The sequence below is a fragment of the Euwallacea fornicatus genome, chromosome 2, assembly GCF_040115645.1.
Source record: "Euwallacea fornicatus isolate EFF26 chromosome 2, ASM4011564v1, whole genome shotgun sequence".
Lineage (NCBI taxonomy): Eukaryota > Metazoa > Arthropoda > Insecta > Coleoptera > Curculionidae > Euwallacea > Euwallacea fornicatus.
In genome coordinates, this window is record NC_089542.1 from 6619340 (window position 1) to 6642256 (window position 22917).

Below are 22917 nucleotides of genomic sequence, written 5' to 3' on the forward strand. Positions count from 1 at the left end.
AATTAGCTATTCATTGTCACTCTATTCTTCTAATTTATGCATTAACACTTGGTTTTAGACACAAATAATGAACCTATAGCCGTAGAGGGTACCCTCAATGATTTGATCCAGGAGCCGGTCTATATTTGCAGGGCGAAAGTAACTGGTGTCTGGGTTATTGGACAGTTAAGATCCAAAAATCATGTTTGCGTAGCTTCGCTTTATCGGAAAGTGGAGGAGTACCATCAGTTTGAAGTCTTAATCAATATAGATCATAGTGCTAGGTTGAGCTGGGTGAGCAAGAACAAGTACAACAACATACCTCAAGGAGCTGTAACTAGTGGAGAGAACGTTTTGAGAACCATTGTAGCTAGGAAACCTATAAGCAACCAAAAGAAAGGAGAAAGGTCTTTGACCCATTACATAGGAACATTCATCCCCTCAGAAAATCTAGGATTCTACCACTTGGTGGATGAAAACAATAATGAAATCCCTTCGGAAGAGGGAGAGCTTTTAGTAGAAACTGAGCCAATTTCTTATGAATTCAGACAGGTTAAGTTTAAGAGAACTGGCAGGAGGTTCCCTAAGAAAAGACAAATTCTAGCCCAGGCGGTATTGAAGAACGATGAACATGGAGTGCAAAGAGTGGAAAGTGTGATGACTTATAATTACAGCTACTTTCTCGGATGGGGGAAAGGACATGGAATGCTCACAGGCTTGCCCTTTACGGTCTATCTGCCCACAAGCAAAGTAAATGGAACTTGGGGTTTACCTAGGCCTGAAAACAAAGTAGTAGTAGTAGATGTGGAGAAATACTTAAGTGAAGGCACTGCAGTTAATGTTTCTTTAGTCGGAAATTATACTGAAATGGAAGTCCCCTATATGGCCACAGTGGTGGCTTTTTATGAGGATGGAGAAAAATTAGAGTTTACCATTGAAGACACCAAAAGGGAAAATGTAATAGTTGATACGTTCTTCGAGTTTAGTCCCGCATATTTCTTGCACAATAACAGCTTCGTGCCTACCACCACGACCACCACCACTACCACCACGACCACTACTACAACAATAAGGACTACTTCCACTACTGAAGAAATATCACCTCCGCAGGTGGTACGTATAAGCAAGCCTGATGTGAGAAGCAATACAAAGCCCTACGAAGAAGGTACCAAAGAGGCCGCATCTATGACAAACCCTGAGCACGTTTCCGCTTCAACAGCCTCCGGGGCACTTTTACTTAATGCCCTGTATTACATTCTCTTGGAGGCTGTGATGAGACTAACATAAGCCTGCTTACAGTGAAAAAGGGGCAGCTTTGATCTTTAATGTTGTTGCTGTTTACGTAGTGCTAATGTGTAAATAAAGTCTGTATATAGTGTTTGAAAATGTTTTTCAAATCGTCAGTTTATTTGTTGTTTAATTTTATTTTATCGTTTGTTGCCCTAGGTTTTAAGGCGGATTTGAGAAACATTTCTTCTCGGGATATTACCGTTAAGCGGTAGCAAAAGTCTATTTTGCTACGAAAGAAAATAACGAATAACGTGTAGAAAAGGTGTCGCGTAGTGTGTGTTATATATATTTTTGCTAACGAAACAAGTGTAGTCAGTATTGTAATAATCAAAGCAAGGTGATATAAAAGGAGGGACTTTGGTTCGTTTTCATTCCAAGTTACGTATTGCGTTAAGTACAAAAAGTAGTTTAATGTGAAAACACTCTTCTAATAAAATAGCACTGGCCAGAACCTACTCGGGCAGCTATTACTATAGCAAAATAATATCAAATGTGTTTCTAAGGACTGATTAAAAACTATGTATAAAACAAAATAATCGATAATGTACATTTTCAATGTATTATGTAGATATCCATGATGATATTAATTAATAAACTATCACAATGATTTGCATTTTTTATTGCGAAATAGCACGCCTCTGATATTTAATACATGCAGAAGCTAATTTTTTAAGTCACATGTGGGCAAATCAAGTAATTCACAACAATGCATTATGTTGTGTTAATATTAATGAGGATCTTGCTGCTCTGATGTGGGCTGAAATTAAAGCTTCGATGTCAGGACGAAATTTCCATCTGATTAAGCACAAAAAAACTGTATTATTTCCAGGAGATGGGCAAAATTAATATGAAAAGGGAAATTTTCTGTTAACTGATTAGATCGCTATTTAATCCTCTTAAGGATTAATCACCGAGCGACGATGAACACGGCTGTAGTGGGACATTGAGGAACTCGTGACATTACTAAGGATACATGAAGCCAGCAACTGTAATATGGGCAAATTTCGATGTTTTTATAGGGAATCTGCGAAACAATAAGAGATAGAAAAAAACTACTAAGGCATTCTTGATGTTTTTTTTAGATAATTTCAATGCCGGTATCAAAATTTTTATCGTATTTTGTTCCCGCGTTATAAACGAAAGTTCGTTTTTTAGCATTTTCGAAAAGTCTTTCTATTTTTTTCGCTAATTGCATAAAAATAATTTTTACATTATTAGGGCACTTTGTTAAGTCAATGATGGTGATTAAGATAATTTTTTTCTGAATTATATTTGTTCTTGGGCACCATTAAAAAGACATTTCATTCTCTTTAAAATAAACTACGATTTACACAGTATCTTATTAATTTTACACATCTATTTTTGAAAAAAAAAACACTTTTTGTGATAGGTGGCTATGATATTGACGTAGAGAAACAAATGACACGCGTAACTAAGACGTATAGGCAAATTCCACAATCAACAAGTTGTGAAAGCGGCCGTCATTACAGTAGTTGTTAAATATTTTCCATTTTAAATGAAATGTTTGCAAATTATGAAAGATATATGTTACGATACGATTTTGCTCAAAGTAACAACTTTGACGTTGCATCCGAAATTTATTTCAATTGTTATCTACCTCATAACATCGGAGCCGTCTCAGACTTATTAAATGTGAATTTTTGTCGTAACTGGATGTAACGGATCAGTGAGGTGGCCACCATATTCTTCCGATTTAACGTTGCTTGATGTTTTTTTGATAGACACACAAAAAAGAATTTACATATGACCACTAGTTACAATGTCTAGGAACTTTGACAAAACTTCATTCAGTGCATTAATGAACAAATCTGCAATATTTACATATTTAATCCATGCAAAATGTTGTGGAGTAATGCAACTTATGTATTGTAAATATTGGACAAGAGATTCAACATTTACTATAAAAAGTATGTTTGGGTAGGTGGAGAGGTATATATTTTTAATGTTGCTAGTTTTTTCTTAGATTGTACAGGTTTCATTATTTGATAAAGCTTGGAACTAATTAAGAAGATTTTTTTAGATTTAAATCAAAACTACATGCCTGCCTCAATCATGTGTGTCACTTGTTTATGTATGTTAATATCACAGCAATCAATCGCAAAAAGTGTTTTTTTTTGTAAAAGTAGGTATGTAAAATTAATATAAAACCCTACAAATTATAGTTAATTTTAAACAGAAAAAACTGTTTTTTATTGATGTCAAAAACAAATATGATTTATATTAAAAAAGATACAACTTTAATTCACAATTCTAAAAACTGTGGATTTAAAATTTTTTTATCATTATCACCGGACTGTACTCAAAAAGTGTTCTAATAATGTAAGTTATTTTTATGCAACTAGCGAATTAAAAAAAATTGGAGGGTTTTTCGAAAATGCTAAAAATCAAACTTTTATTTATAACTCAAGAACGAAACATGGTAAAAAAATGTGGAAACAGGCATTAAATTTGTGTCAAAAAAGACATCGAGAATGACTCAATTATTTTTTTCTGTCTGTTACTGTTTCGTAGATTCCCTATAAAAACATTGTAATTTGCTCGCCCGATACAGGCTGTCAGTAAAATCCTCCTCAGAGTGTCAAATAAACAAAGGTACCGAACACTGTTTTTAATCTCGTCGTTTTTGATATCATTATTTGTACCAAGTGCAAATTATCGCGACTTACATTTATGTAGATTATATGGTAGAAAACTAGTCAACTTTAAGACATTTTGAAAATTTAAGATGCAGTATAATGCTTTGCAATAGAATCTATGAGATTTTAGAAAATTTATAGTTCGATTTAAGTTAAATTGCAATAGTTTCTTTCGGCATGTGAAATGAGATTTGATACGATTTAAGATCTGCTTCAAACTAATTTAAGAGAAAAATAAAAGCTCGACACAGTTACTACTAATTATTATCCGTCAGATTTAGTTCTAAGCTGTAATTTAACAAAATGTTAAAAACTCCGAAAAAATATATTGTTGTAAAGCACTCTTTGATACATCCTAACGTAATTTAAACTTTAATTTAAATTCACGCATACTAAATTTTGACTCAACTTAAAATGATAAAAAATATTATTCATATATGATTCTTACATACAAGTCCCAATTAGGGCATACGACATATGTTTATTTTTATTATCGGCTCGTCAAGTTTTGGTTAATTTGCATTACTAATTGACATAATTTATGACCGTTTACACCGTTCGCTGTTAATTTATACGGAAAATTAAGGAACCCCTAAAATAAACAATTCCATGCAATTTTTAAGTTAAGTGACCAAAAGGTTAAAGTATAGTTAAAAATTGCCCGGTCCGTACAGCCATTGAACTAATTGCCAGTAAAATCTGATTTAAATCATCATCATTTTAATCATATATATCAATGAGTATGTATTACAAGAACTCACTAGGAAATTCACGAGGTAGTATAATATATAAAAACAAAATTTAACCCGATTTAAAGTTTGATTGAAACTGATTTATAATAACTTCAAATTCGATTTCGGTTAATTAAAAATAATTTACCTTGCTGACATTAATAAAATAAAGCATCCATTACTTTTCTCTAATTGTCAGGTCCTTTTCAAGGGTAAAGTTTAGACCACGATTAACGCGATTTAAACTAATTTATGGTAAATTTAATTCTAATTTAACCGAATTATATTATTATGAGTCAGCAACAACTAAGAACCCTGAAAATTTAGGCGGCAGTATAAAACGCTATGTAATTACATTGGACGGTAAGCATTTAAAATAAATTTAAACTGGATTGTAAGTCTTTTTTAACCTTCAAATTCGTGTAAGAAGAAAATGAAGTTTTACTTGATATTAAGAACGGTAATGTTTTAAATGACGGTTATCACGTAAGGTAGTATATGAAACAGTCGGATTTAATCTCGATTTAAACCGATTGATTGACAAAGAGTTTTTATGTCATTTCTGCTTAGCCTGAGATGAGCATTAGCGTCTTAATAAAAACTTGAATTATGTTTATTGACGGGTTAAGACGCCATATTATTGTAGTATATTTTCATTGAACATTTTGTAATTAAACAAAAATATTCTTCTTAAAAAATGTTAATATTTAGGGTAAACATTACAGAATTTTTTTAAAAATAATATTTAAATTGTGGCGTCTCTCTTGGTATGTCTCTCTGTATAAGTACGTGGCATTAACAGCTGCAACATTAAATTGAAATATCTGTATAGGGATATTTTTAAACACATATTTTTTAATTTTTAACACCCCATATCTCCCAAACGAAACAATTTGTTGGTGTGTTTTGGTATATCAGCTTTTGAAGTATACAGAGTGTTCCTAAATATCAAATATGTACATGCGGAAGGGGGTGATTGTTTAACATATTTCATGACTAAAAGCTCATATAAACATACTTCCGCAAATTCTTCGCTACCTATCCCAGAATATTTAAAATACAGAAATGTTTCACTTTTTTCTTTATAAGTCCTGCAGTTTTTGAGATATTGAGCTAAAATTTCGAATATAATTTACGGTGTAAGACTCATTTTTTTTTTTTTGATAACCTAAAAAGTGATCATTTTTAAAGGGTCATGTCCCTTTCCTTCCCGAAAGCTTTTTTGCGGTATACCGCTGATAGATCCTAAAACGTAAAATACCTTTTTTACGTTGATCAAGAACTTTTTGATCTCTTGTGGTTTTTTGTATCTGCGCCAGTTGTCGAGACAAAAAAATAAAAACGACTTTTTGTAATGCGCCACATGAAATTAGAATTTATTGTAAGTAACTATTTTTTATAGATAATTCCCTATTTCTAAAAATATATAGAGTATGTTTGGAAGTACCTATTAAAAATTAGAGTGGGAATGACCATAAATAACAATAATAATATTAACAAGGACTGCAAAGTTGCAGTAATTGTTTTAGGTGATTTTCAAACTTTACAAATGCATTCGCCGTTTTTCTAATTGATGACCGTACTTTTTCGAATACCCCCGGACTATTTCTTATGGTTTTTATTTATCTAATATTCGATTTCATGACTCATTAAAAGTATTCACTTTATATTAATTTTTTAAACTTTAACACACTGTAGATAGGTAATTAAGCGTTTGTGGCTATGTTTATTTCAACTATTAGTCATAGGATAAGATAAAGAATTACTCCCTTCCGTATGTAAATGATATTTAGAAACACCCTGCATAATTTCGATATCCCGAATTATTAAATCCGTGTGCGAATTATCCATGTCACCATCAAGAAACAGAAAATGTATAAATCAAATTAATAAATTTAGATAATTACTATACCTCACAAAAAATCATTATGAAACGCTAATGATTTATTATATATTGTAAACAAAGGTTCCCTGTAGTTTGATTAACATGCATTTTAATCAAGTCAATGCAGGGGTGTACATATCAAAATTTTCACATAAGATTTACTAACAAAAAAATAAATGAGACATCGTCAGTGGTTTAGCCCACGCTGAGTGCTGGAAAAGTTCTCAATAGTTTAAAAAATTCATCCATAAACATTACAACTACAGGGATAGAATAGGTGCAACACTGAATTAAGGAAGATTGTGAAAAATTTAGATAATATTTTGTGTAAGAGCTTGAACAAAAAACCATATATGTGAATAACTGTATATTGTATACAGTAAATATTCCATAGAACTTTGAGAATATATATATAATATATATTTCACCCTAATAGAAATAGAGGTCTATAGAACGCAATTTTGGAGAAAAAACTAGCAAACAAGAAACAAATAAAATGAGAGTAACAATTTGTAAAAGTGGTGGCTCTTAAAGGTCTCATACGTCAATGATTTAGTGTATACTGAATGCAGTTAATGTTCTGTATAATTTTAACAAATTATGCTATGATAAAGTCAGAGATGAAGGTACTGGACGCAATTTTGCACTGAGGAACCAGATGAAAAAATTTTAAATTAATTTCTGAATATCATTATAATTGAACGAGATTTTCCTCGGTATTTGAAGAAATTTCAGAAGCAATATTTGTGCGTTAACCTATCGGAAACAGAAACTTGTGTCAACAAAGGGCGAATACACCCTCATAAAACTCCGTGGAAGAAGGGAGTTTCACCATTACTTTCCCTAATTGAAAGCATTTTGGGGGTGAAAAGGTTGTTTGCTAGTTGTAGAAAACTTTGCAGTCCAAACAAAATGTTCGTTGTTAACAATGCTTTTATCTAAAAACACATCGGTCAATAACCTCGAATTGGATTTCTGCAGTAAAAACGAATCCTGCAAGAATGCAAGAGGCGTCCAGACGCACCGTCGACTCCTGCAAGGCTGACGCCATGCAACGAAACTGTCTCGCATTCAGCGACCCACAAGTCCACTTATTTCCTTCAGAGAAACCAGCGTTATCGATCGAAGAATCCCTTTCTATCCTAAATTTATTCCCATTCGGGTCACACACTGTTCAGACCCACCCCCAAAAATCCCTTGAGATTAGTTTTTTGGGCCAATTTCGCCTCGCAATTTTGTGATTGCAAGTACTTGTTCATGTCCGTCAATGGGCCAATTTTGCAATTTAAAATGCGATATTTTTAGCCGTGACCCTATGGTTAAATAACACAAGTTATCTCATTAATATAAAGTTGATTGAGGTGCTTTGTCAATAAAATCATTATTCCAGCGGTCGCATTATTGTTATTATTTATTTAAGCCAGTGTGACGTGGTGGATGTCGCCCACAAGAGCAACAACTTGTGTCATAACTTCTAATTGTGCATATGAAAATGGACTTGAACTTTTCGAGATTGGCGTTAACACGAAGTGACAATGCTGATTCGAATTTAGTTAAGATTGATTTAGTTTTATAGATCAAACAGGACGCGTTCAATCTTGTGAGGCATTATCCTTGAGACTTGAGAATTAAATCTCTCATTGCTTCAAGACCTACAGTTATTTTTTCTCTCTGATAGCTGATCAGTAATTATCTCACACAAGTTAACAGCATATTTTAAACGCTTTTCTGTTTGAATTGGAAATGTCCATTCCCAAAAAAAGGATTTTCCCTGCAATTTCCCAATTAAATTCATTAAAACACTCAGCAATAAGTAGGCAAACTCACGCCCTGTTTGCAAGACTGGGAGCGAACCAAGGAAATAATTAACAACAACGTGTGAGAAATTATGTTTGCTCATTAATTTTGAACTAAATTATACCGTGGCAGTGCTAATAACAATCCATAAATTGTCAGCATAGCGGGAGGCAATTTACGATATAAAGCTCTGGAAGTTAGAGCGTTGAAAACCCCAATAAGAAGTTAAATATAATGTAGGTATGGGGCAAAACTTGAGGTTTAAATATAAACTTACCCATCACTCCTAACTGTTGAGGAGTCAGCACCACATCTCCCTTTGCACCATCCATAGCGTCTATGGTAAGTGACCCACTAGCTATGCTGCTAGACACTATTGAGGCTTTTTCACTAGCACTAGCCATAGCTGAACCTTGTCTAGAGTAGCGCTCCCCATAGATGTTACAATAGGCTGCACTTCTCCTGCCACTACTTGCTATACTCCCATAATCTGAAGAAAAAAAGTGCCTATTAATGTATGCACCTAAGGGTGAGACCCTTGTAAGTATTAATGACTTTAATACAGTATGCTTAATCTTTGCTTAAGGCTTTTTGAGTAATTATTTCAAGAATAAGGGAACAGTTAAAATTATGCAATAAAAAAACACTGAAGTTTAATATTGAGTTCTCAAAGATTATTTACATTTACAATTTCACAAATAAATATCTCCAAAATAACTTTGTTTCAGAACAATCCAAAGATAGATATGAAATTTATGAAACTTTTGTACATTTATGTACATGGGCAAAACCCTGAAAGTCTTTGAGAATACCTTGAATGTGTACCATAAATGAATTACAAAATACCTTAGCAATCTGCCCCTTGAGACAAATCAAAGGTGAATGTACTACAATTATAATACTTTATCCCCTCCATACTCGCTTATCATCCACTTTTTACTAAAATATCTAACTTACCATTAGGACTGCGTACCCCAGAAAGCCTGGACCTTTTTCCATTAATATTGCTTTGTTTAAGTCTAGAAGGATCTATGGGATGTTTTCTTCTGCGAAGATACCTCGCTAAGCCTCCGACAATCACTATGCTAGCCCCCACTGATAGCAGTGCTATCTGAAAAGCCCCAGAACTAAGATGTAAACAATGGGTCTTCGATAAGTAGTAGTTTGAGTTGCAGTTACCTTTTGGGGTGTTGACAGAGAGATGGTGAAAGGGGGAAATTGCCGTGTGTGTTGCAGGTATCCGGTAATAGGGCCCAAGTGGGGTAACAAGGACATAATTTAGGTTTCTTGAGGAAATTGTATTAGGGTTTGGAGGTTATGAAACGCATAAATATACTGGACCGTCTTATAAACGCGAGCCCGTAGGGATCTTGTATGTTATACCGTAGAACGAGATATCGGGTAGGGTTTTCAGACACTTAGAAATTTCGGGAAGTGTTTAGTTTATTTAAAATTAGAATTAAAATACGCTCTTTAGGAATACAAAATTAAAACTCCCGGTACGCGTTACTCAAACTGACATTGACACGTGACATATGAACTTTAACCTTTTTACTCTACATTCTTTACAGTAAATAAAAAGTCTAACCAAGAAAAGTTCAAATAATTCAATTCATGGGTTTCAATTTCTTAAAACGTCATATTTACAAACTAACCGCAAATTTACTGTAAACAGAAACACGTTTTGAAAGTACATACTTCAAAATTTCTTAATTTTCTATTAAAAACCTCTTAAGAATGCCTAAAATAAAATCCGAAAAAAAGACCAGGGTCCATAATGAAGTGGCCAAACAAGGTAAGTTTCTACAATCTTTTTCCAACATCTCTATAATCCCATAAACTTTCTATTCAGGCATTATGTTCAACAAGGATTTTGGACAGCACATTCTTAAAAACCCCATGGTGATCACATCCATGGTGCAAAAAGCTGCTCTAAGGCCTACAGACACAGTCCTAGAAATCGGTCCAGGTACTGGTAATATGACAGTGCGCCTTTTAGAGCAATCAAAGAAAGTTATTGCCTGTGAAATTGATACTCGATTGGTGGCTGAGTTGCAAAAAAGAGTGCAAGGCACCCATTTCCAGCCCAAGCTTCAAATAGAAGTGGGTGATGTTCTTAAAAAAGATCTGCCATTTTTCAATGTGTGTGTTGCAAATGTACCATATCAAATCTCCTCACCATTGGTATTTAAGCTACTATTGCATCGGCCATTCTTTAGATGCGCGGTTTTAATGTTTCAAAGAGAATTTGCACAGAGGCTAGTTGCTAAACCTGGTGATAAGTTGTATTGTAGACTTTCAGTTAATACACAACTACTGGCACGTGTTGATATGCTAATGAAAGTGGGAAAAAACAACTTTAGGCCTCCACCAAAAGTGGAATCTTCAGTTGTGAGGATAGAGCCTCGAAATCCTCCACCTCCCATTCCTTATAGTGAGTGGGATGGACTTACAAGAATAGCCTTTATTAGGAAAAATAAAACACTTGGAAGTAGCTTTAAGCAGGCAGCAGTGCTTGCAACACTAGAGAAGAATTATAAGCTGCATTGTAGTGTTCACAATAAGGTGTGTTAGCAGCTTTTTTTGTGGACTATTTTCAGTTCTTTTTTTAGGATGTTGCTAGTGATTTTAGTATTAAGGAAAAGGTTGAGAAGATCCTGGCCAGTGTGGAGGCAGCAGAGAAGAGGGCGAGGACAATGGATTTAGACGATTTTATGGTGTAAGTAGTGAGTTATTAATGATGTGAAATCAGGCAAATACTAGCCTTTTTTTTCAGATTACTACATGCCTTTAATAGTGAAGGCATTCATTTTTCATAAGACTGTGAATAATATAATGAGGACGTTGTTGGTACAAATTAAATAAAACTAATTATTGTTTCTATTGTGGTCATTTTTATATTTTCCTATTTTTTGGATTTGTGTACAAAAAGACTTAATACATCTGAGTCTAAAAACAGTTATAACTTTATTCCATTTTTCTATTCTCTCTTATACAAACGTATCTACAGGATAATTCCAAAGTTAGTTAACTCCTATTAGCAAATAACACTTGATAAAAATCATTATTTTAATTATTTTGGAACTTTCCTAAAATATAAATACTATTAGAAATATGGGACATTTTCTTCAATAAAAATTTGTTACTTTCTATAAACTATTTTAATGATTTCAATAAAATATTGTAGAAGTTTTAGATAGAAGTTTAACATCCCATATTTTCACTAGTATTCATATTTTGGAAAAGTGCCAAAGAAAAAAATGCTTATTTTTTGAAGCCTTACTTCTTGTGAGGAGTTCCCAACCTTAAAATTATCCTGCATATATATATTTTAAACACAAACACCAACAGTCATCCTATATAACATAATTTGGGGCTGTAATGAAATACACAGAATTTGATATTTGGCTATACAGACTGCACTGTGCCAAAGTGCCCCCGTCTTTCAAAATACCCCCAAACATTATCAATTCTGATTTTCCATAAACTAAAGAGTACAAAATAGTCTCGTCCGGTCCCTCCTGCACGTTTCTAGGGGGCAACCACGTGGCTGCCCCTAGCCCCGTCATCGTTTCCGAGATATCGAGAACGTACAAACCCAAATAATTTGAGTTTTTTCGCCGTTTAATTTTGTAACACGAATCCAAGAATGGATTTCTATTGGGCGGATAAACTGATGGCAGTTTACAAGCCTCGGCAGCGTTTTGTATTTTGTTCACTACATTTTCATTGTGGAGAGCAGGAGGTTGCATGAAGGAGTTCATAAGAGGACCTACAAATATGATTGACTAAATATAAATTAAGAAATATGTGGAAACTCTAAATAGTAAGTTAAAACAAAGTTGATTGCAATTAGTGATAGACTAATATATTGGAATCGATGTCAAAATGTTTAGCCAGTATATATTTTATGAACGGATATTGAATACTAAAGAAGTGAATTAATTGTATTTAAAAATCTTTGTAAGTAAAATGGAAAGTCAAAACAGTAAAAAGTACAAAAATGTACCTGACATGAAATAATAAATATTAAATGAGCCAATACTAATATGAATAATAAAATTTTGGTAGATTAGATTTCAGGAAATTTATAAAATTTTCAGTTAGATCTGCAAGATAACTCATTTCCGTTTGCCTAATTCACAGTTCCAGCTTCTGAGAACATTGATTCACTATATATGCTGCTAGCAATTGCGAGTGTATATAGAGCTATGCATAACAGCTCAATAACCATTTAACATTACTTTACATAAAACCAAACTGAAAGGCTATGACTAGCACAACTTTGGCAAGTATGAAACAAATGGATTCATTGAGTTAGGAATCATCCATAGAATTAGATTTCTTTTTATAATAGCTTTTTTGGGTAGAAAAGGGCCAGGCGATATACACATATCTCGATACCAACTATAAAATTCATATCATTCGATTTTCAGTTTATATAAATTAACGAGTGAGTTACTAACCTGGTATTCTCAGTTGCACATCTTCATCATCATCATAATCAATATTATTTGCAGCTAAGTGATTTGGATTTGCCCTCCTTACATTTCGAAATTCCCCTCTTTGGCCATTAACATTTTCATCACGATCTGCAATCATATTTTCCTTCTTACTGAATTAAATTTCTTTAAGTCCTCACCCAACTTCCGACTTGCCAAATCAATCCTCTTCTTCCGTGCATCCTCTGAAGGTACCTTAGCCCATTGACTCCTAGGATAATAAACAATTGGCATGTCCTTTTCTTGCTTCACTCGGTTTAATATTACAATTTTATCTCCAATCTACAAAAGTTCATTAATCAAATTAACCAAAGACAAATCTTAAAAACCTACCTTACAACCAGGATTGCTCCAAATATTAGAAGGGGCATTTTCCTTGCCTTCTAACTCCACTTTAACCCAGGTCCAACTCCGACCCTCCATGTTTAACAACCAGCAATCTGAATATTGATGGGTGGGTCCTCCAGATCCTCCCAAAATTAGCAAATTTTTATCATCTAATGTGACTTGAGTGTGTCCAAAACGGGCATTAGGCTTGGGGCCTATAGTTGTAAAGCAAATCTATTTTGCTATATCTGCATTTATTGAAAAAAAAACCTCAAACCTATAACACGCTGTTCCTGCCACGTCCAGTCTTTTAAATTCAATTTCCAGACTTGATTAGATTTTTCACAGTGGACTACAGTGCTAGGCTTCTGAAGGCCTCCAAATACTATCATAAAGTCGCCTACAATTGACGCTGAGTGTCCCGCAGTAGGTGGGGGCGTGTTTATAGTGCAACTGCTTTTCCAGCTGCTTGTTGTAATGTCGTAAATGTGTAATTCGTCGAATAAATGCCAACTCTGATACATGGGGTATGAGGGCGGGTATGTCCAACCACCAAATAATACTGAAAAAAGAAAAGTAAAGACATTGCATGTTTTGATTTAAGGGCAAAAAACAACTTTTTACGGTGTGAGACTTGCAGCAACAGCTCATCGACACCCATTATTTATTTATCATAGGAATATATAGGTCCTAAGAAAAGTTCCATATTAAAGTTTCATGTTTGCAGACAAGCTAATTTTTGTTGATACTTTGAATTATACAAGGTGGCTCAAGATTAAGGTATGTAGGCCACATCCATTTACAAGTTCATTTTTGTATTAAAAAAATTAAAATCCAGCGATTATATTATTCGCTTATTTTATTTTTCTGGTGTTTTCTTTTTTTTAAATGCAAACATACTTTTGAAAAATTTATAATAAATATAAAACATAATTTTTTTTTGAGAGACACTAAATAAATGATTCAAAATATCTATTAAAATATAGGTCATAAGCAAATACAGAAAAAAATAATAAATTGTGTGACTGGATGGAATCTGAGACAAAAACTCTTCCCAGAATTAGTTTCGACTTCATCAATATTATGAATATTTTTCGACACTTTCAAATGAGATTTTAAGTTTAAATCTAGTTCGACACAAATGAAATATAACATATGACAAATACCTGTTTTAACTGGTAAATAGTACAAATTAAAAACACTTATATTCAATTTTTTTGAGGACATTCAGCCAAAAATAGCTCAAACACTCATCCAAAAACCTCAATGTTAAGTTCACTAACATCATCCCACAACGTGTAGGTTGCATCAATACAGTACAACAAAGCACCATTCAACACACACAGTAAAAATAACTCACCTAAGGAATTTTCATATCTGACAAATGAACTGGAAGCTTTGGGTGATGGATAGTTTCCTGTGGTAAGCGGCCTGATCCAAGTCCTGGTGGATAAATCAAGCTTCCACAGATCATTAAAAGTGGTCATGGCACTAGTGCAGCCCCCAAATACATACATACAATTATCACAGACCACTGCTGAGTGGGAATAGCGTTTTGATATTAAAGGGCTTGGAACTTCCTGAGCTGCTTTGTCCTCGGCTTTATTCCATTTAATATCAAAATCATTGATTGCTTTGAGGAAGTTTCTTTGTTTGATTCTAACTACATCTACATATAAGCAGAGTCTGAGATTTTTCTTAGTAAATTTTATAGGCTTATTCAATAACTTACTTTGTACACATCTGCGCCACAATTTCGACACCCTCATACACTCATGTAGGTCTTTGTAAGGAGAAATTAAGGACAAAATGTACTCCAAGACTTCTTCTGGTAGATCTTCGATGGTTACGATCTTTTTAGTGGAATCCATAATTGATTCTGTGAACCTGACTGTGGCATGTGAGAGCGAATACTGATCAGATACTAATAACACGTTTAATCGTGTAAAAACTCTTTAAATACGTGAAATTTTTGCTTGTTTTTGTATTATTTTTTGATGATATTTCGCTGAAATTTCTAAACCACCAAAATTTAAACGTCATGAACAGGAATTTAAAGAGTTTGACGTAAGTTGAATGAAATCAGCTGTGTCTGTGTCAAAGCCACTGAGTGAAGTGCAGTTTAAAAAATAATTTTCTATCTCTTTTTGTTAAGTAGCATTAAAGAGAAAGGTAATAAGGCCGACATCTTTGTAACATGACAGTCTTCAGCAGCGCCATCTTTTGAGCCATATCCTAATAAAGATTTCCGCGATTATTCAAAATAAAGTATATGCATTGTAACATGCAAAGTACACGAATAAAAACACACTTCAAAAATGTTAATTTAATATATATTGACCATTTATGTACATTCTCTTTAATATCTAAATTTAAATATCATTATACATTGTGTCAACGATAAATCTAGCAGCTATGTATACGCCCGCTTTGTACAAAACATGTCTAAAATATCTAAAAAACTACTTTTGATTTTTTGTATAAAACTCTACCTTGTATAATAGATAGAAATATTTACGTTTCGATAATAGCGCATATTATACAAAATTCTTTGTTGTAAATTAAGCGAGAGTCGGGCTGAATAGGCCGCACGTGTGTATTCGTTTATTTGGCTTAAACTATTAAATTCGCCCTTCGTATTGGCCCTGAAGTCTTACACAGTAATAGTGCCTAACAACAAGTGTAGGAAAAGTTACATGTACTTAGTATGAAAAGAGGAATTTTTCCGTTTTTATTAAGTAAATATAAGTATAATTCAATTGCACAAAAAATATTTTTTCGTCATAAGACTTCAACGTTTCCTTATGAATTAACAACAAACATAAACTACCAATTAAGTTCTGAACAAAAGTCTTATGTACATTGAAACGTCCCGAGAGTTATCCTGGGAATTTCAATTTTAAGTTACAACCAATTGGGTCCCAAGCAATTATCCAGTACATTAACTGCATCACCTCTTTGCATATCGCTAAATATCCTTCTAAGTTCAGTGAGTGCATTGCTACCTCTATTTCTAGCCTCCCACAAGTCTAAAATGCAGTCAGTGGGCGAGGGCTTGGTGGCGAAAAAATTGATATATCTATCAACATTGAGTACATGAGCGAGCATTCTCCAATCATTTCCCGAAGGAGTGGGAGGGTCCAAGCAATGGCACAATTGTTTCCTAACTTGCTTGGTCAGTCTGAAAGTGAAATCGTCGCATGTGGATACCCCGCGATCGGTCACTATGAGGTTTTTGGCACTTGAAGAGGATTTTTTGGAGTCGGTAGTTCCACTGTTAAGGTGGACTTTTGGCACTTCATCTCTGCAGTAAATGTCAAAGAGTTGCTGATAGTCGAAACCTTTTTGTTGCACTCGCAGCTTGAAGTTTAAGTTTCTGCTGACCTCATAGGATTCTAAAGTGAAGCTGCAGTGCAAACTGTTGCTATTTGCTTGCCAGACGTGCGCAAATGGGACCTCTTGATAGCTACTTCCAGGCTTCGCTTGCCAGCCTTCGCTTATAGACTCCAAACTAAGACATAAAGCATTTCCTCCATCTTGGAAAGTAATGGAGCGAGGCTCATCTAAGAGATAACCACCAAGGCGCTTTTCCTGCCCAAATACAGTCTCCATGGAACTCTCTGTGTCTTCAAGAATATAAACTCTTATACAATAATCTGTGGTTGTCTGGAAGCAGAGCTTCGGAGCAAATACTGCGAGCTTCAGTCTTTTGATCGCATTCCCATTTACCGACTTACCAACCACTACAAACCTGGACATGCACTCTGTGACCAAATAGGCAGAATCACTATCTAGCTGACAAAAAACTCCAGTGTTTATAGTCTCCTGCCCTAGAGTAACCGAACACTGCCATTGAGAATCGCTACAATCGCTCTGCAGCACCGAAATCGACCAATTGCCTCTACTAAGTTCTGCACAGTGAGGTACTCTGAGTACCACAGCCTTATTTAAAGACACATTGGGTCCACAGGACACCACAGGGCTCAACTGAGTCAAGTGCTCTGCTAATTTGGGTCGAAAACAGTCTTCGTTGAGTATGGAGAGGAAGATCTCCTGTTTCCTGCTTCGGGAGACAGCTCCCTCTGGAACCAGGAGGTTCACCCCCGATTCGGCGAGATTCAGGAAGGCACCAGTGTTAGTCACTGTGGCGCTAGTGTAGTTTCCACTAGTAGTCGGAGTGACTGCATAAGCCGTTGGTAGAGATGATAAGGGAAGAGTTACTTGTTCCGTTGCTACGTCGTAGGTCGAGTCAGCTGGAAGTATATCTCAAATTAGTATATGGTAAAGACCTATGTATATAGTTTAGGCAGATTTAAGGAGAAAATAACTGTTAATGAAATAGTTCTTTAAATGAACAACTGTATAGAAGTATCCTTTTTCCACCTCTACTAATTTTTTTCTGTTGGTTTTTTTAATGATGTTTACGTCATCGGTACGCAAAATTGCCGATTTTTAAAAACTTTTTTAAAGCCGCAAGACATAATTTTAAGAGCAAATTCCGCGGAGGGTCAGTGGCATCGAGGATTTTTTTTAGAAGCAACAAATTATTAAAATTGTTTTATGTCGCAATGATTTATAGCAAAATGAATAAATCGCCCGAGAAAGGATCACTGTTTCCATGCCATTTCTCGATAATTTCAGAATCGAGACTTTTCGAACGCAACACTACATAAGGTGTTTCTTAAACATGCGGCGCAAATTTATGGGGATATTCTTTGGGAAAAAATTTGAAAATGACCAACAGTGTATGTCTAGAATCGCTTCATTTCCGAAATGTGGGGTGTTACATTTAGAAAATGGTGTTCTTCTATTTTGTCAAAAATTATTTTGGAGAGTTATAGTGTTTTTCCTGGGACTGGTTTTCTTTTAGAAAGAAATTACAAGACATTTTTCAACCACTCTGTATACATATAGTGTCCAGGTTTATCCTGGACATAGGAGATTAACGTGGCAATTGGTTTTTATTTTTTTGCCCTTGCACGAATTATCTAATTGAAATTTGATTGTCCACGTAACCATTCGAGGTTATCATTGGTCAGAGTAAAGGTCAGAATTAAACAAACACAATGTTGCTAACAAGATAAGCGTAAAAACTTGGTGTTAAATTAATTTTATCTTTTTATTATTAATTTCTAAGTAATTTTAACATATTTACGAGTAAATTCAGTAAAAGATCCATGGAAAACCCTAGGGCAATTCTCAAGTGATCTGTTTTACTGTACTCATACTAAATAAACTGTGTGAGATATAAAAGATATAGGTTATGTCTTTGTGTAATCTTTATAGGTTAATAAGAAATTTGTTTATCATGAGGACATCAAAGCAGATTACATGATAATTTTTCTCAGGCATTCTATAGATTTTTCACTAATTTAACTCGTAAATAAGTAAAAAATTGCTTAAAAATTAACAGAACAAAAATTCATTAAACATAGGGTTTTTATGCTTATATTATTTGTTACTTTGTTTTTGTTCAATTTTGATCTTGACTTTGCTCAATCGTGGCCTAGAACGGTCACATGGGACATTCAAGTTTTTAGAATTTGGAGGCGTTGTAAGGCAGAACGGCTCAAACTACAATATTGAAAAAACTTCTGAATGATGGCTGGTCTTGAGTAACATAGCCTTCATGTAAAAGGTGTTCAATTGGGTAATCCGTGCAGACGCAAAAAAAAAAACAATTTTCCAGGCTTATGCCTTTATATTCAGTGGCCGCCTGGACACTAGGTGTTTTCAGGACGATAATGACGTAACAACTTACAATTGTTCGTAGAGCCACTCATCAGGCTCCGCTTGCCGCTAGATGATTCTAGTGTGGAACTGGTGGCCGGAGACATTTGAATATCGGACGCAGACGCCAGATGTGGCACGTCATAATGGTGTTCTGACACTGATCTGGTGACCGAGGTGGCCGGTGTGGTGTACGGGTATTCGTAGCAGGCGGCCATTGTTTGGGTTAGGTCTGGCTGTAGACTCAGAGACTTCTTGTCCTGTTCGGGAAAAAATTCTGATGGATGGTAGTCTGAAATTAACATGTAAACTTGTGTCTGTTTGAAAAAGGTGTTCCGGACTTACCACTGGCTGCCATGTTGTACAGACTCTGTTGTTGGGTCTTTTTTCTATACAGGCGAATGACGAAGAAAGATAACAAGCACACCATGAAGATCGCCACTGTCAGTCCGATGTAGAGCAAAATGTCATTTTGAGTACTTTGAATGTTAGCTGAAATAAAACTACTTATAAACATTGGAAATCAATTTGAGTTGAACTACAAAATGTGAAAAAGGAAACATACACAACACACAATAACAAACTGGAGGAACATTTTAACGCCCTTGGGCCACCTCTCGGGAAATGACGAAGGAAAATTCGTTATTTTCACTTTTTGCCGGCACGGTGTGTGCCGAGTTCATTTAAGAAAATCCGATAAGTAAACAAGATTGCCATAGAGCTCGGCTTTTGGGGGCGAAATATAAGTTAATCCGGTTTCAGGTCAGGTGCTTTTCCCGAGACAAAACATTGTTTTCAAACGAAGAACAACGAGGATGTTTTGCTTCGGTTACAGCAGGACAAAGAACGTAAAGGGAAATGATTCTACTATGTTTTAGGGGGATCATGTGAATTCCTCTTAAAGACAAAAGAATATCGTTGAGAATTCGGAAAAACATGTTGGAGATTTAAGTAAGACCTACGCGACAAACTTAGTCATTTCTCATTAAGGGACAGAGTCAATAACCATGTTATATAGAAGTATAGTGAAATGTCTTACATTCGGGTCCCGCGACTGGGATATCTACTATCTGGGCGTTCATTTAAGATTTGACTATGTTTGCAGTAGCTCGAAACGTATTTTGAAAAGAAGTGATTTATTTGTAATCAAATGTTAAATAGAATATACTGATAGTGAGGAGTCTGAGTGCAGTTTTTAAAGTACTTTGCAGTTCTAACAATACTGATGAATATTTGAAAAAACTCTAATTTTACAGAAATTAAAATAAAAATTTGAATATTTTCAGGAAAAATATTGCCAACTCTCTAATCTATTAGGTAATAAACCGTGCATGTCTACCTATTCTTGTTTAACTCTTAGAACTTATTCTATATAGGCCCTGAAGGTTTGACATTTTTTAGTTGAAAATCGTATATCCTTAATCATCCTTATTTAGGAGCACTAAGTCCTTTTTTATGTAGCATCACTTTTCACTTAAAAAAACATTAAACATTTGAAATCTTGACAAGTACTACTTACTGACTCTGGTCGAATATACAGTGTGTTCCCAAAAATGTGGGTAAAATTTCAAAGTGAAAAGTTCTTGTGGAAAGATTGTATTTAATCTTATAAATTGTTTTCCAAAAAGTTACACTTGCTAAAATACAGCTATTCAAAATTTGATAGCGAAAATGGTATTTTCTAAATAAGTTTTCTCTCTGTTGATGAAAATTAATTAATTAATTTCAAAATAACAAATTTAGTTTTTGACAATTTCAACACAAAAATGTTTATTTTGGTATCTAGGTGATAAAGTACAAAACACACGTAAAATTCTTTTACAAATACTCTGTTAGACAAAATGATGTTTTTTTAGAAAATGGTTCATTTTATATACTTCAACCAATAGTACTATTTTTAGATACGCCAGAAATCTAATAAACAACAGAAGAGATAAAAAACACAGGATCTTAAAAGTTCGGGGATAAAAACGTTGAAGGAGCCTTCCTTCCGCCGCCCTTATGGTGTAAAAAGAAGTGTTAACTCCGATCTTATTAAAATTGGTATGATTCATGAGTGACTCAAAATTAATTAAATTTCATTAACTGGAAGAAAATTTATTTAGAAAATACTATTTTTGCTTTCAAATTTTGGACAGCTGTATTTCCGTAAAGGTAAGTTTTTGGAAAACAGTTTATAAACGTATTTTACAAGAACTTTCATTTCTGAGATATTGCCCACATATTTGAAAACACCCTGTACAACTAAATATTATAATATATAACCGCCGTCTATTTTTGTGTATGAAATATACAGTATGTTTTATGTGATCCGCAAATTTTCAACTTTCAAGGTAGTTGGTTAAGGAGGGTTCCTTTTAAAAGAATCAATGAATTGAAATTTTAACTGTCGGTATCAGTTTGAAACTTATTCTGAATTTGAACCTTTTTAGTGTATTTGAATAATAAATATAGAGGATGTCCCAAAAATGTTGGTACAAATCAGTACAGTGTGCTAGGGACTAAATGAAAAAAATGTATTTGTTTTCATTCCACAGGATGTTTAGAATGCTTGTGAATTCTGCAAATTGGAAATATGTCTCACAGCCTTTGATTTACAGGCTTGAAATTGCTAACAAGGTTTTTTCCATATGATAAATTAATTTAAAATCTTTTCCAAGTTAATTGATAATTGGCGTCACCTGCATCTCACTTGGGTACAAAAAATCCACTTACCTATTTTATTAGTGCCGATAAATTGAATACTTTTACGAGTTTTGATGCTATAAATTCATTTACTTCAAAAACGTATTCTACAAAAAAAACTCACATCTCTAACCATTTTCGAGATATGTTCAATTAAATTTTTCAGCGCGTTGTCAAAGATTTATAAATTTTCAATTTATTAACAAACAATAAAATATCCCACAGGTGTCGTATTTGATTTTTTACTAACGTTTGCAATATCGATGATTATTCATAATTACGTTAACGAACAGCTTGTTATATTAGTGTGATTAGTAAATTGTGTTATAATGTCACGAATACCTCTGCACGATGAATTAATTAGTATTGACATGAGAAACACCGTTTGTGTTTATGTACAATTGAATTTTCGAAAACGTCATTCTGATAAAAGATATCTGGAATTTTATCCAAATTATAGACAATCAGATCAACGAACATTTAAACGAATTTATGATAAACTGGGTAAGACTTGTCCATTTTATTCAAAACAAGATAATGGAAGTCCAAAAATGCTCACTGTCGACCAATGAGAGAGTCTTTGTCCGAATATTAGAGGATTCAGACAACAACACCAGATGTATCTTTGAAGCAACAGGATCAGGAAATCATCAATTCCTAGACTTTGACGGAAAGTGAGACTGTTTCCATACAGAATTGATCTATCTAATTTTAAGAAGTTGACATAAAGTTGCTTCTGAAGGTTGCTCTAAAAGCAAATTCGTGACCCTTTACTTAGGTTAGAGAAGTCATACATATTAATTTTCGATTGTTGGAGTAGGGAACAGCTGTGGCCACCAGGAAATCCCGATTTAAACCCATTAGATTTTTTAAATACAAATCTGTTCCTAAGAGCAGAGAAGAGTTTGGGATAATATTCAAGAAGGTATAAATACAGTTAAAAATAATAACCAAACCCTGTTCAAGGTGCTGTCAACTTTTGATTAAGGCCTGGAAGATGTATTCGAGTAGACGATTGATGTTAACAGTCAGGAAGGCCGGCAGTTTAACTAAGAATATTATTAATGTCTCTTAATAAAGTATACATAAAATGTAGATTACTGGGCAAACGAGACGCATCTATAAAGTAATAATAATCAAATATTTTAAATGCACGGAATCATTAAATTGAAAATATCTCGAAAATCGCTAGAGATGCAATTTCGTTTGCACAATTAGTTTTGATGCTAAAAAGTTAAAAGTATCAGAGTTTCGAAAAAAATGAAGTTATCGGCATTAATAAAAAAGTTAGCCATTTCAAGTTTGTTAATGAAAATTTGTGAGATTTATTTCTA

General features: G+C 34.0%; 5 protein-coding genes across 12 annotated transcripts in view; 2 read left to right on the forward strand and 3 right to left on the reverse strand.

Annotated features, from left to right (window-relative positions):
• Nucleotides 1-1876, forward strand: part of uzip (unzipped) — a 29977-nt gene extending 28101 nt beyond the window's left edge. Inside the window, exon 3 of the mRNA XM_066299281.1 lies at nucleotides 59-1876. Coding sequence (XP_066155378.1) covers nucleotides 59-1266 — 1208 coding nt within the window. The 3' untranslated portion in view covers nucleotides 1267-1876. The remainder of the gene's footprint in view (nucleotides 1-58) is intronic.
• Miga (mitoguardin) overlaps nucleotides 1-9658 on the reverse strand; it is a 50021-nt gene extending 40363 nt beyond the window's left edge. Inside the window, exons 1-3 of the mRNA XM_066299221.1 lie at nucleotides 9519-9658; nucleotides 9297-9450; nucleotides 8617-8829 (exon numbers count right to left, since the gene is read on the reverse strand). Coding sequence (XP_066155318.1) covers nucleotides 8617-8829; nucleotides 9297-9450; nucleotides 9519-9614 — 463 coding nt within the window. The 5' untranslated portion in view covers nucleotides 9615-9658. The remainder of the gene's footprint in view (nucleotides 1-8616; nucleotides 8830-9296; nucleotides 9451-9518) is intronic.
• Nucleotides 9659-9840: 182 nt separating this feature from the next.
• Nucleotides 9841-11222, forward strand: LOC136348540 (probable dimethyladenosine transferase). Its single transcript, XM_066299445.1, has 4 exons — nucleotides 9841-10134; nucleotides 10192-10904; nucleotides 10952-11058; nucleotides 11116-11222. Exons 1-4 carry the CDS (start codon nucleotides 10077-10079, stop codon nucleotides 11156-11158), a joined length of 921 nt encoding a protein of 306 aa, XP_066155542.1. The 5' UTR covers nucleotides 9841-10076; the 3' UTR covers nucleotides 11159-11222.
• Nucleotides 11223-11277: 55 nt separating this feature from the next.
• Nucleotides 11278-15221, reverse strand: LOC136348401 (F-box only protein 42-like). Of its 2 annotated transcripts, none has more exons than XM_066299197.1 (7): nucleotides 14901-15221; nucleotides 14529-14837; nucleotides 13446-13730; nucleotides 13175-13383; nucleotides 12982-13123; nucleotides 12806-12931; nucleotides 11278-12111 (listed from the first exon to the last, which is right to left on the reverse strand). In XM_066299197.1, exons 1-7 carry the CDS (start codon nucleotides 15037-15039, stop codon nucleotides 11696-11698), a joined length of 1626 nt encoding a protein of 541 aa, XP_066155294.1. In that variant the 5' UTR covers nucleotides 15040-15221; the 3' UTR covers nucleotides 11278-11695. The 2 variants fall into 2 exon arrangements, with proteins under 2 accessions (XP_066155294.1, XP_066155301.1); XM_066299204.1 differs by having other exon boundaries at nucleotides 14529-14854; nucleotides 14901-15033.
• Nucleotides 15222-15479: 258 nt separating this feature from the next.
• LOC136348342 (netrin receptor UNC5B-like) overlaps nucleotides 15480-22917 on the reverse strand; it is a 256866-nt gene continuing 249428 nt past the window's right edge. For all 7 annotated transcript variants that reach the window (XM_066299091.1, XM_066299130.1, XM_066299081.1 and 4 more), the window contains 3 exons: nucleotides 19244-19390; nucleotides 18930-19190; nucleotides 15480-17421 (listed from right to left, as the gene is read on the reverse strand). In XM_066299091.1, coding sequence (XP_066155188.1) covers nucleotides 16073-17421; nucleotides 18930-19190; nucleotides 19244-19390 — 1757 coding nt within the window. In that variant the 3' untranslated portion in view covers nucleotides 15480-16072. The remainder of the gene's footprint in view (nucleotides 17422-18929; nucleotides 19191-19243; nucleotides 19391-22917) is intronic.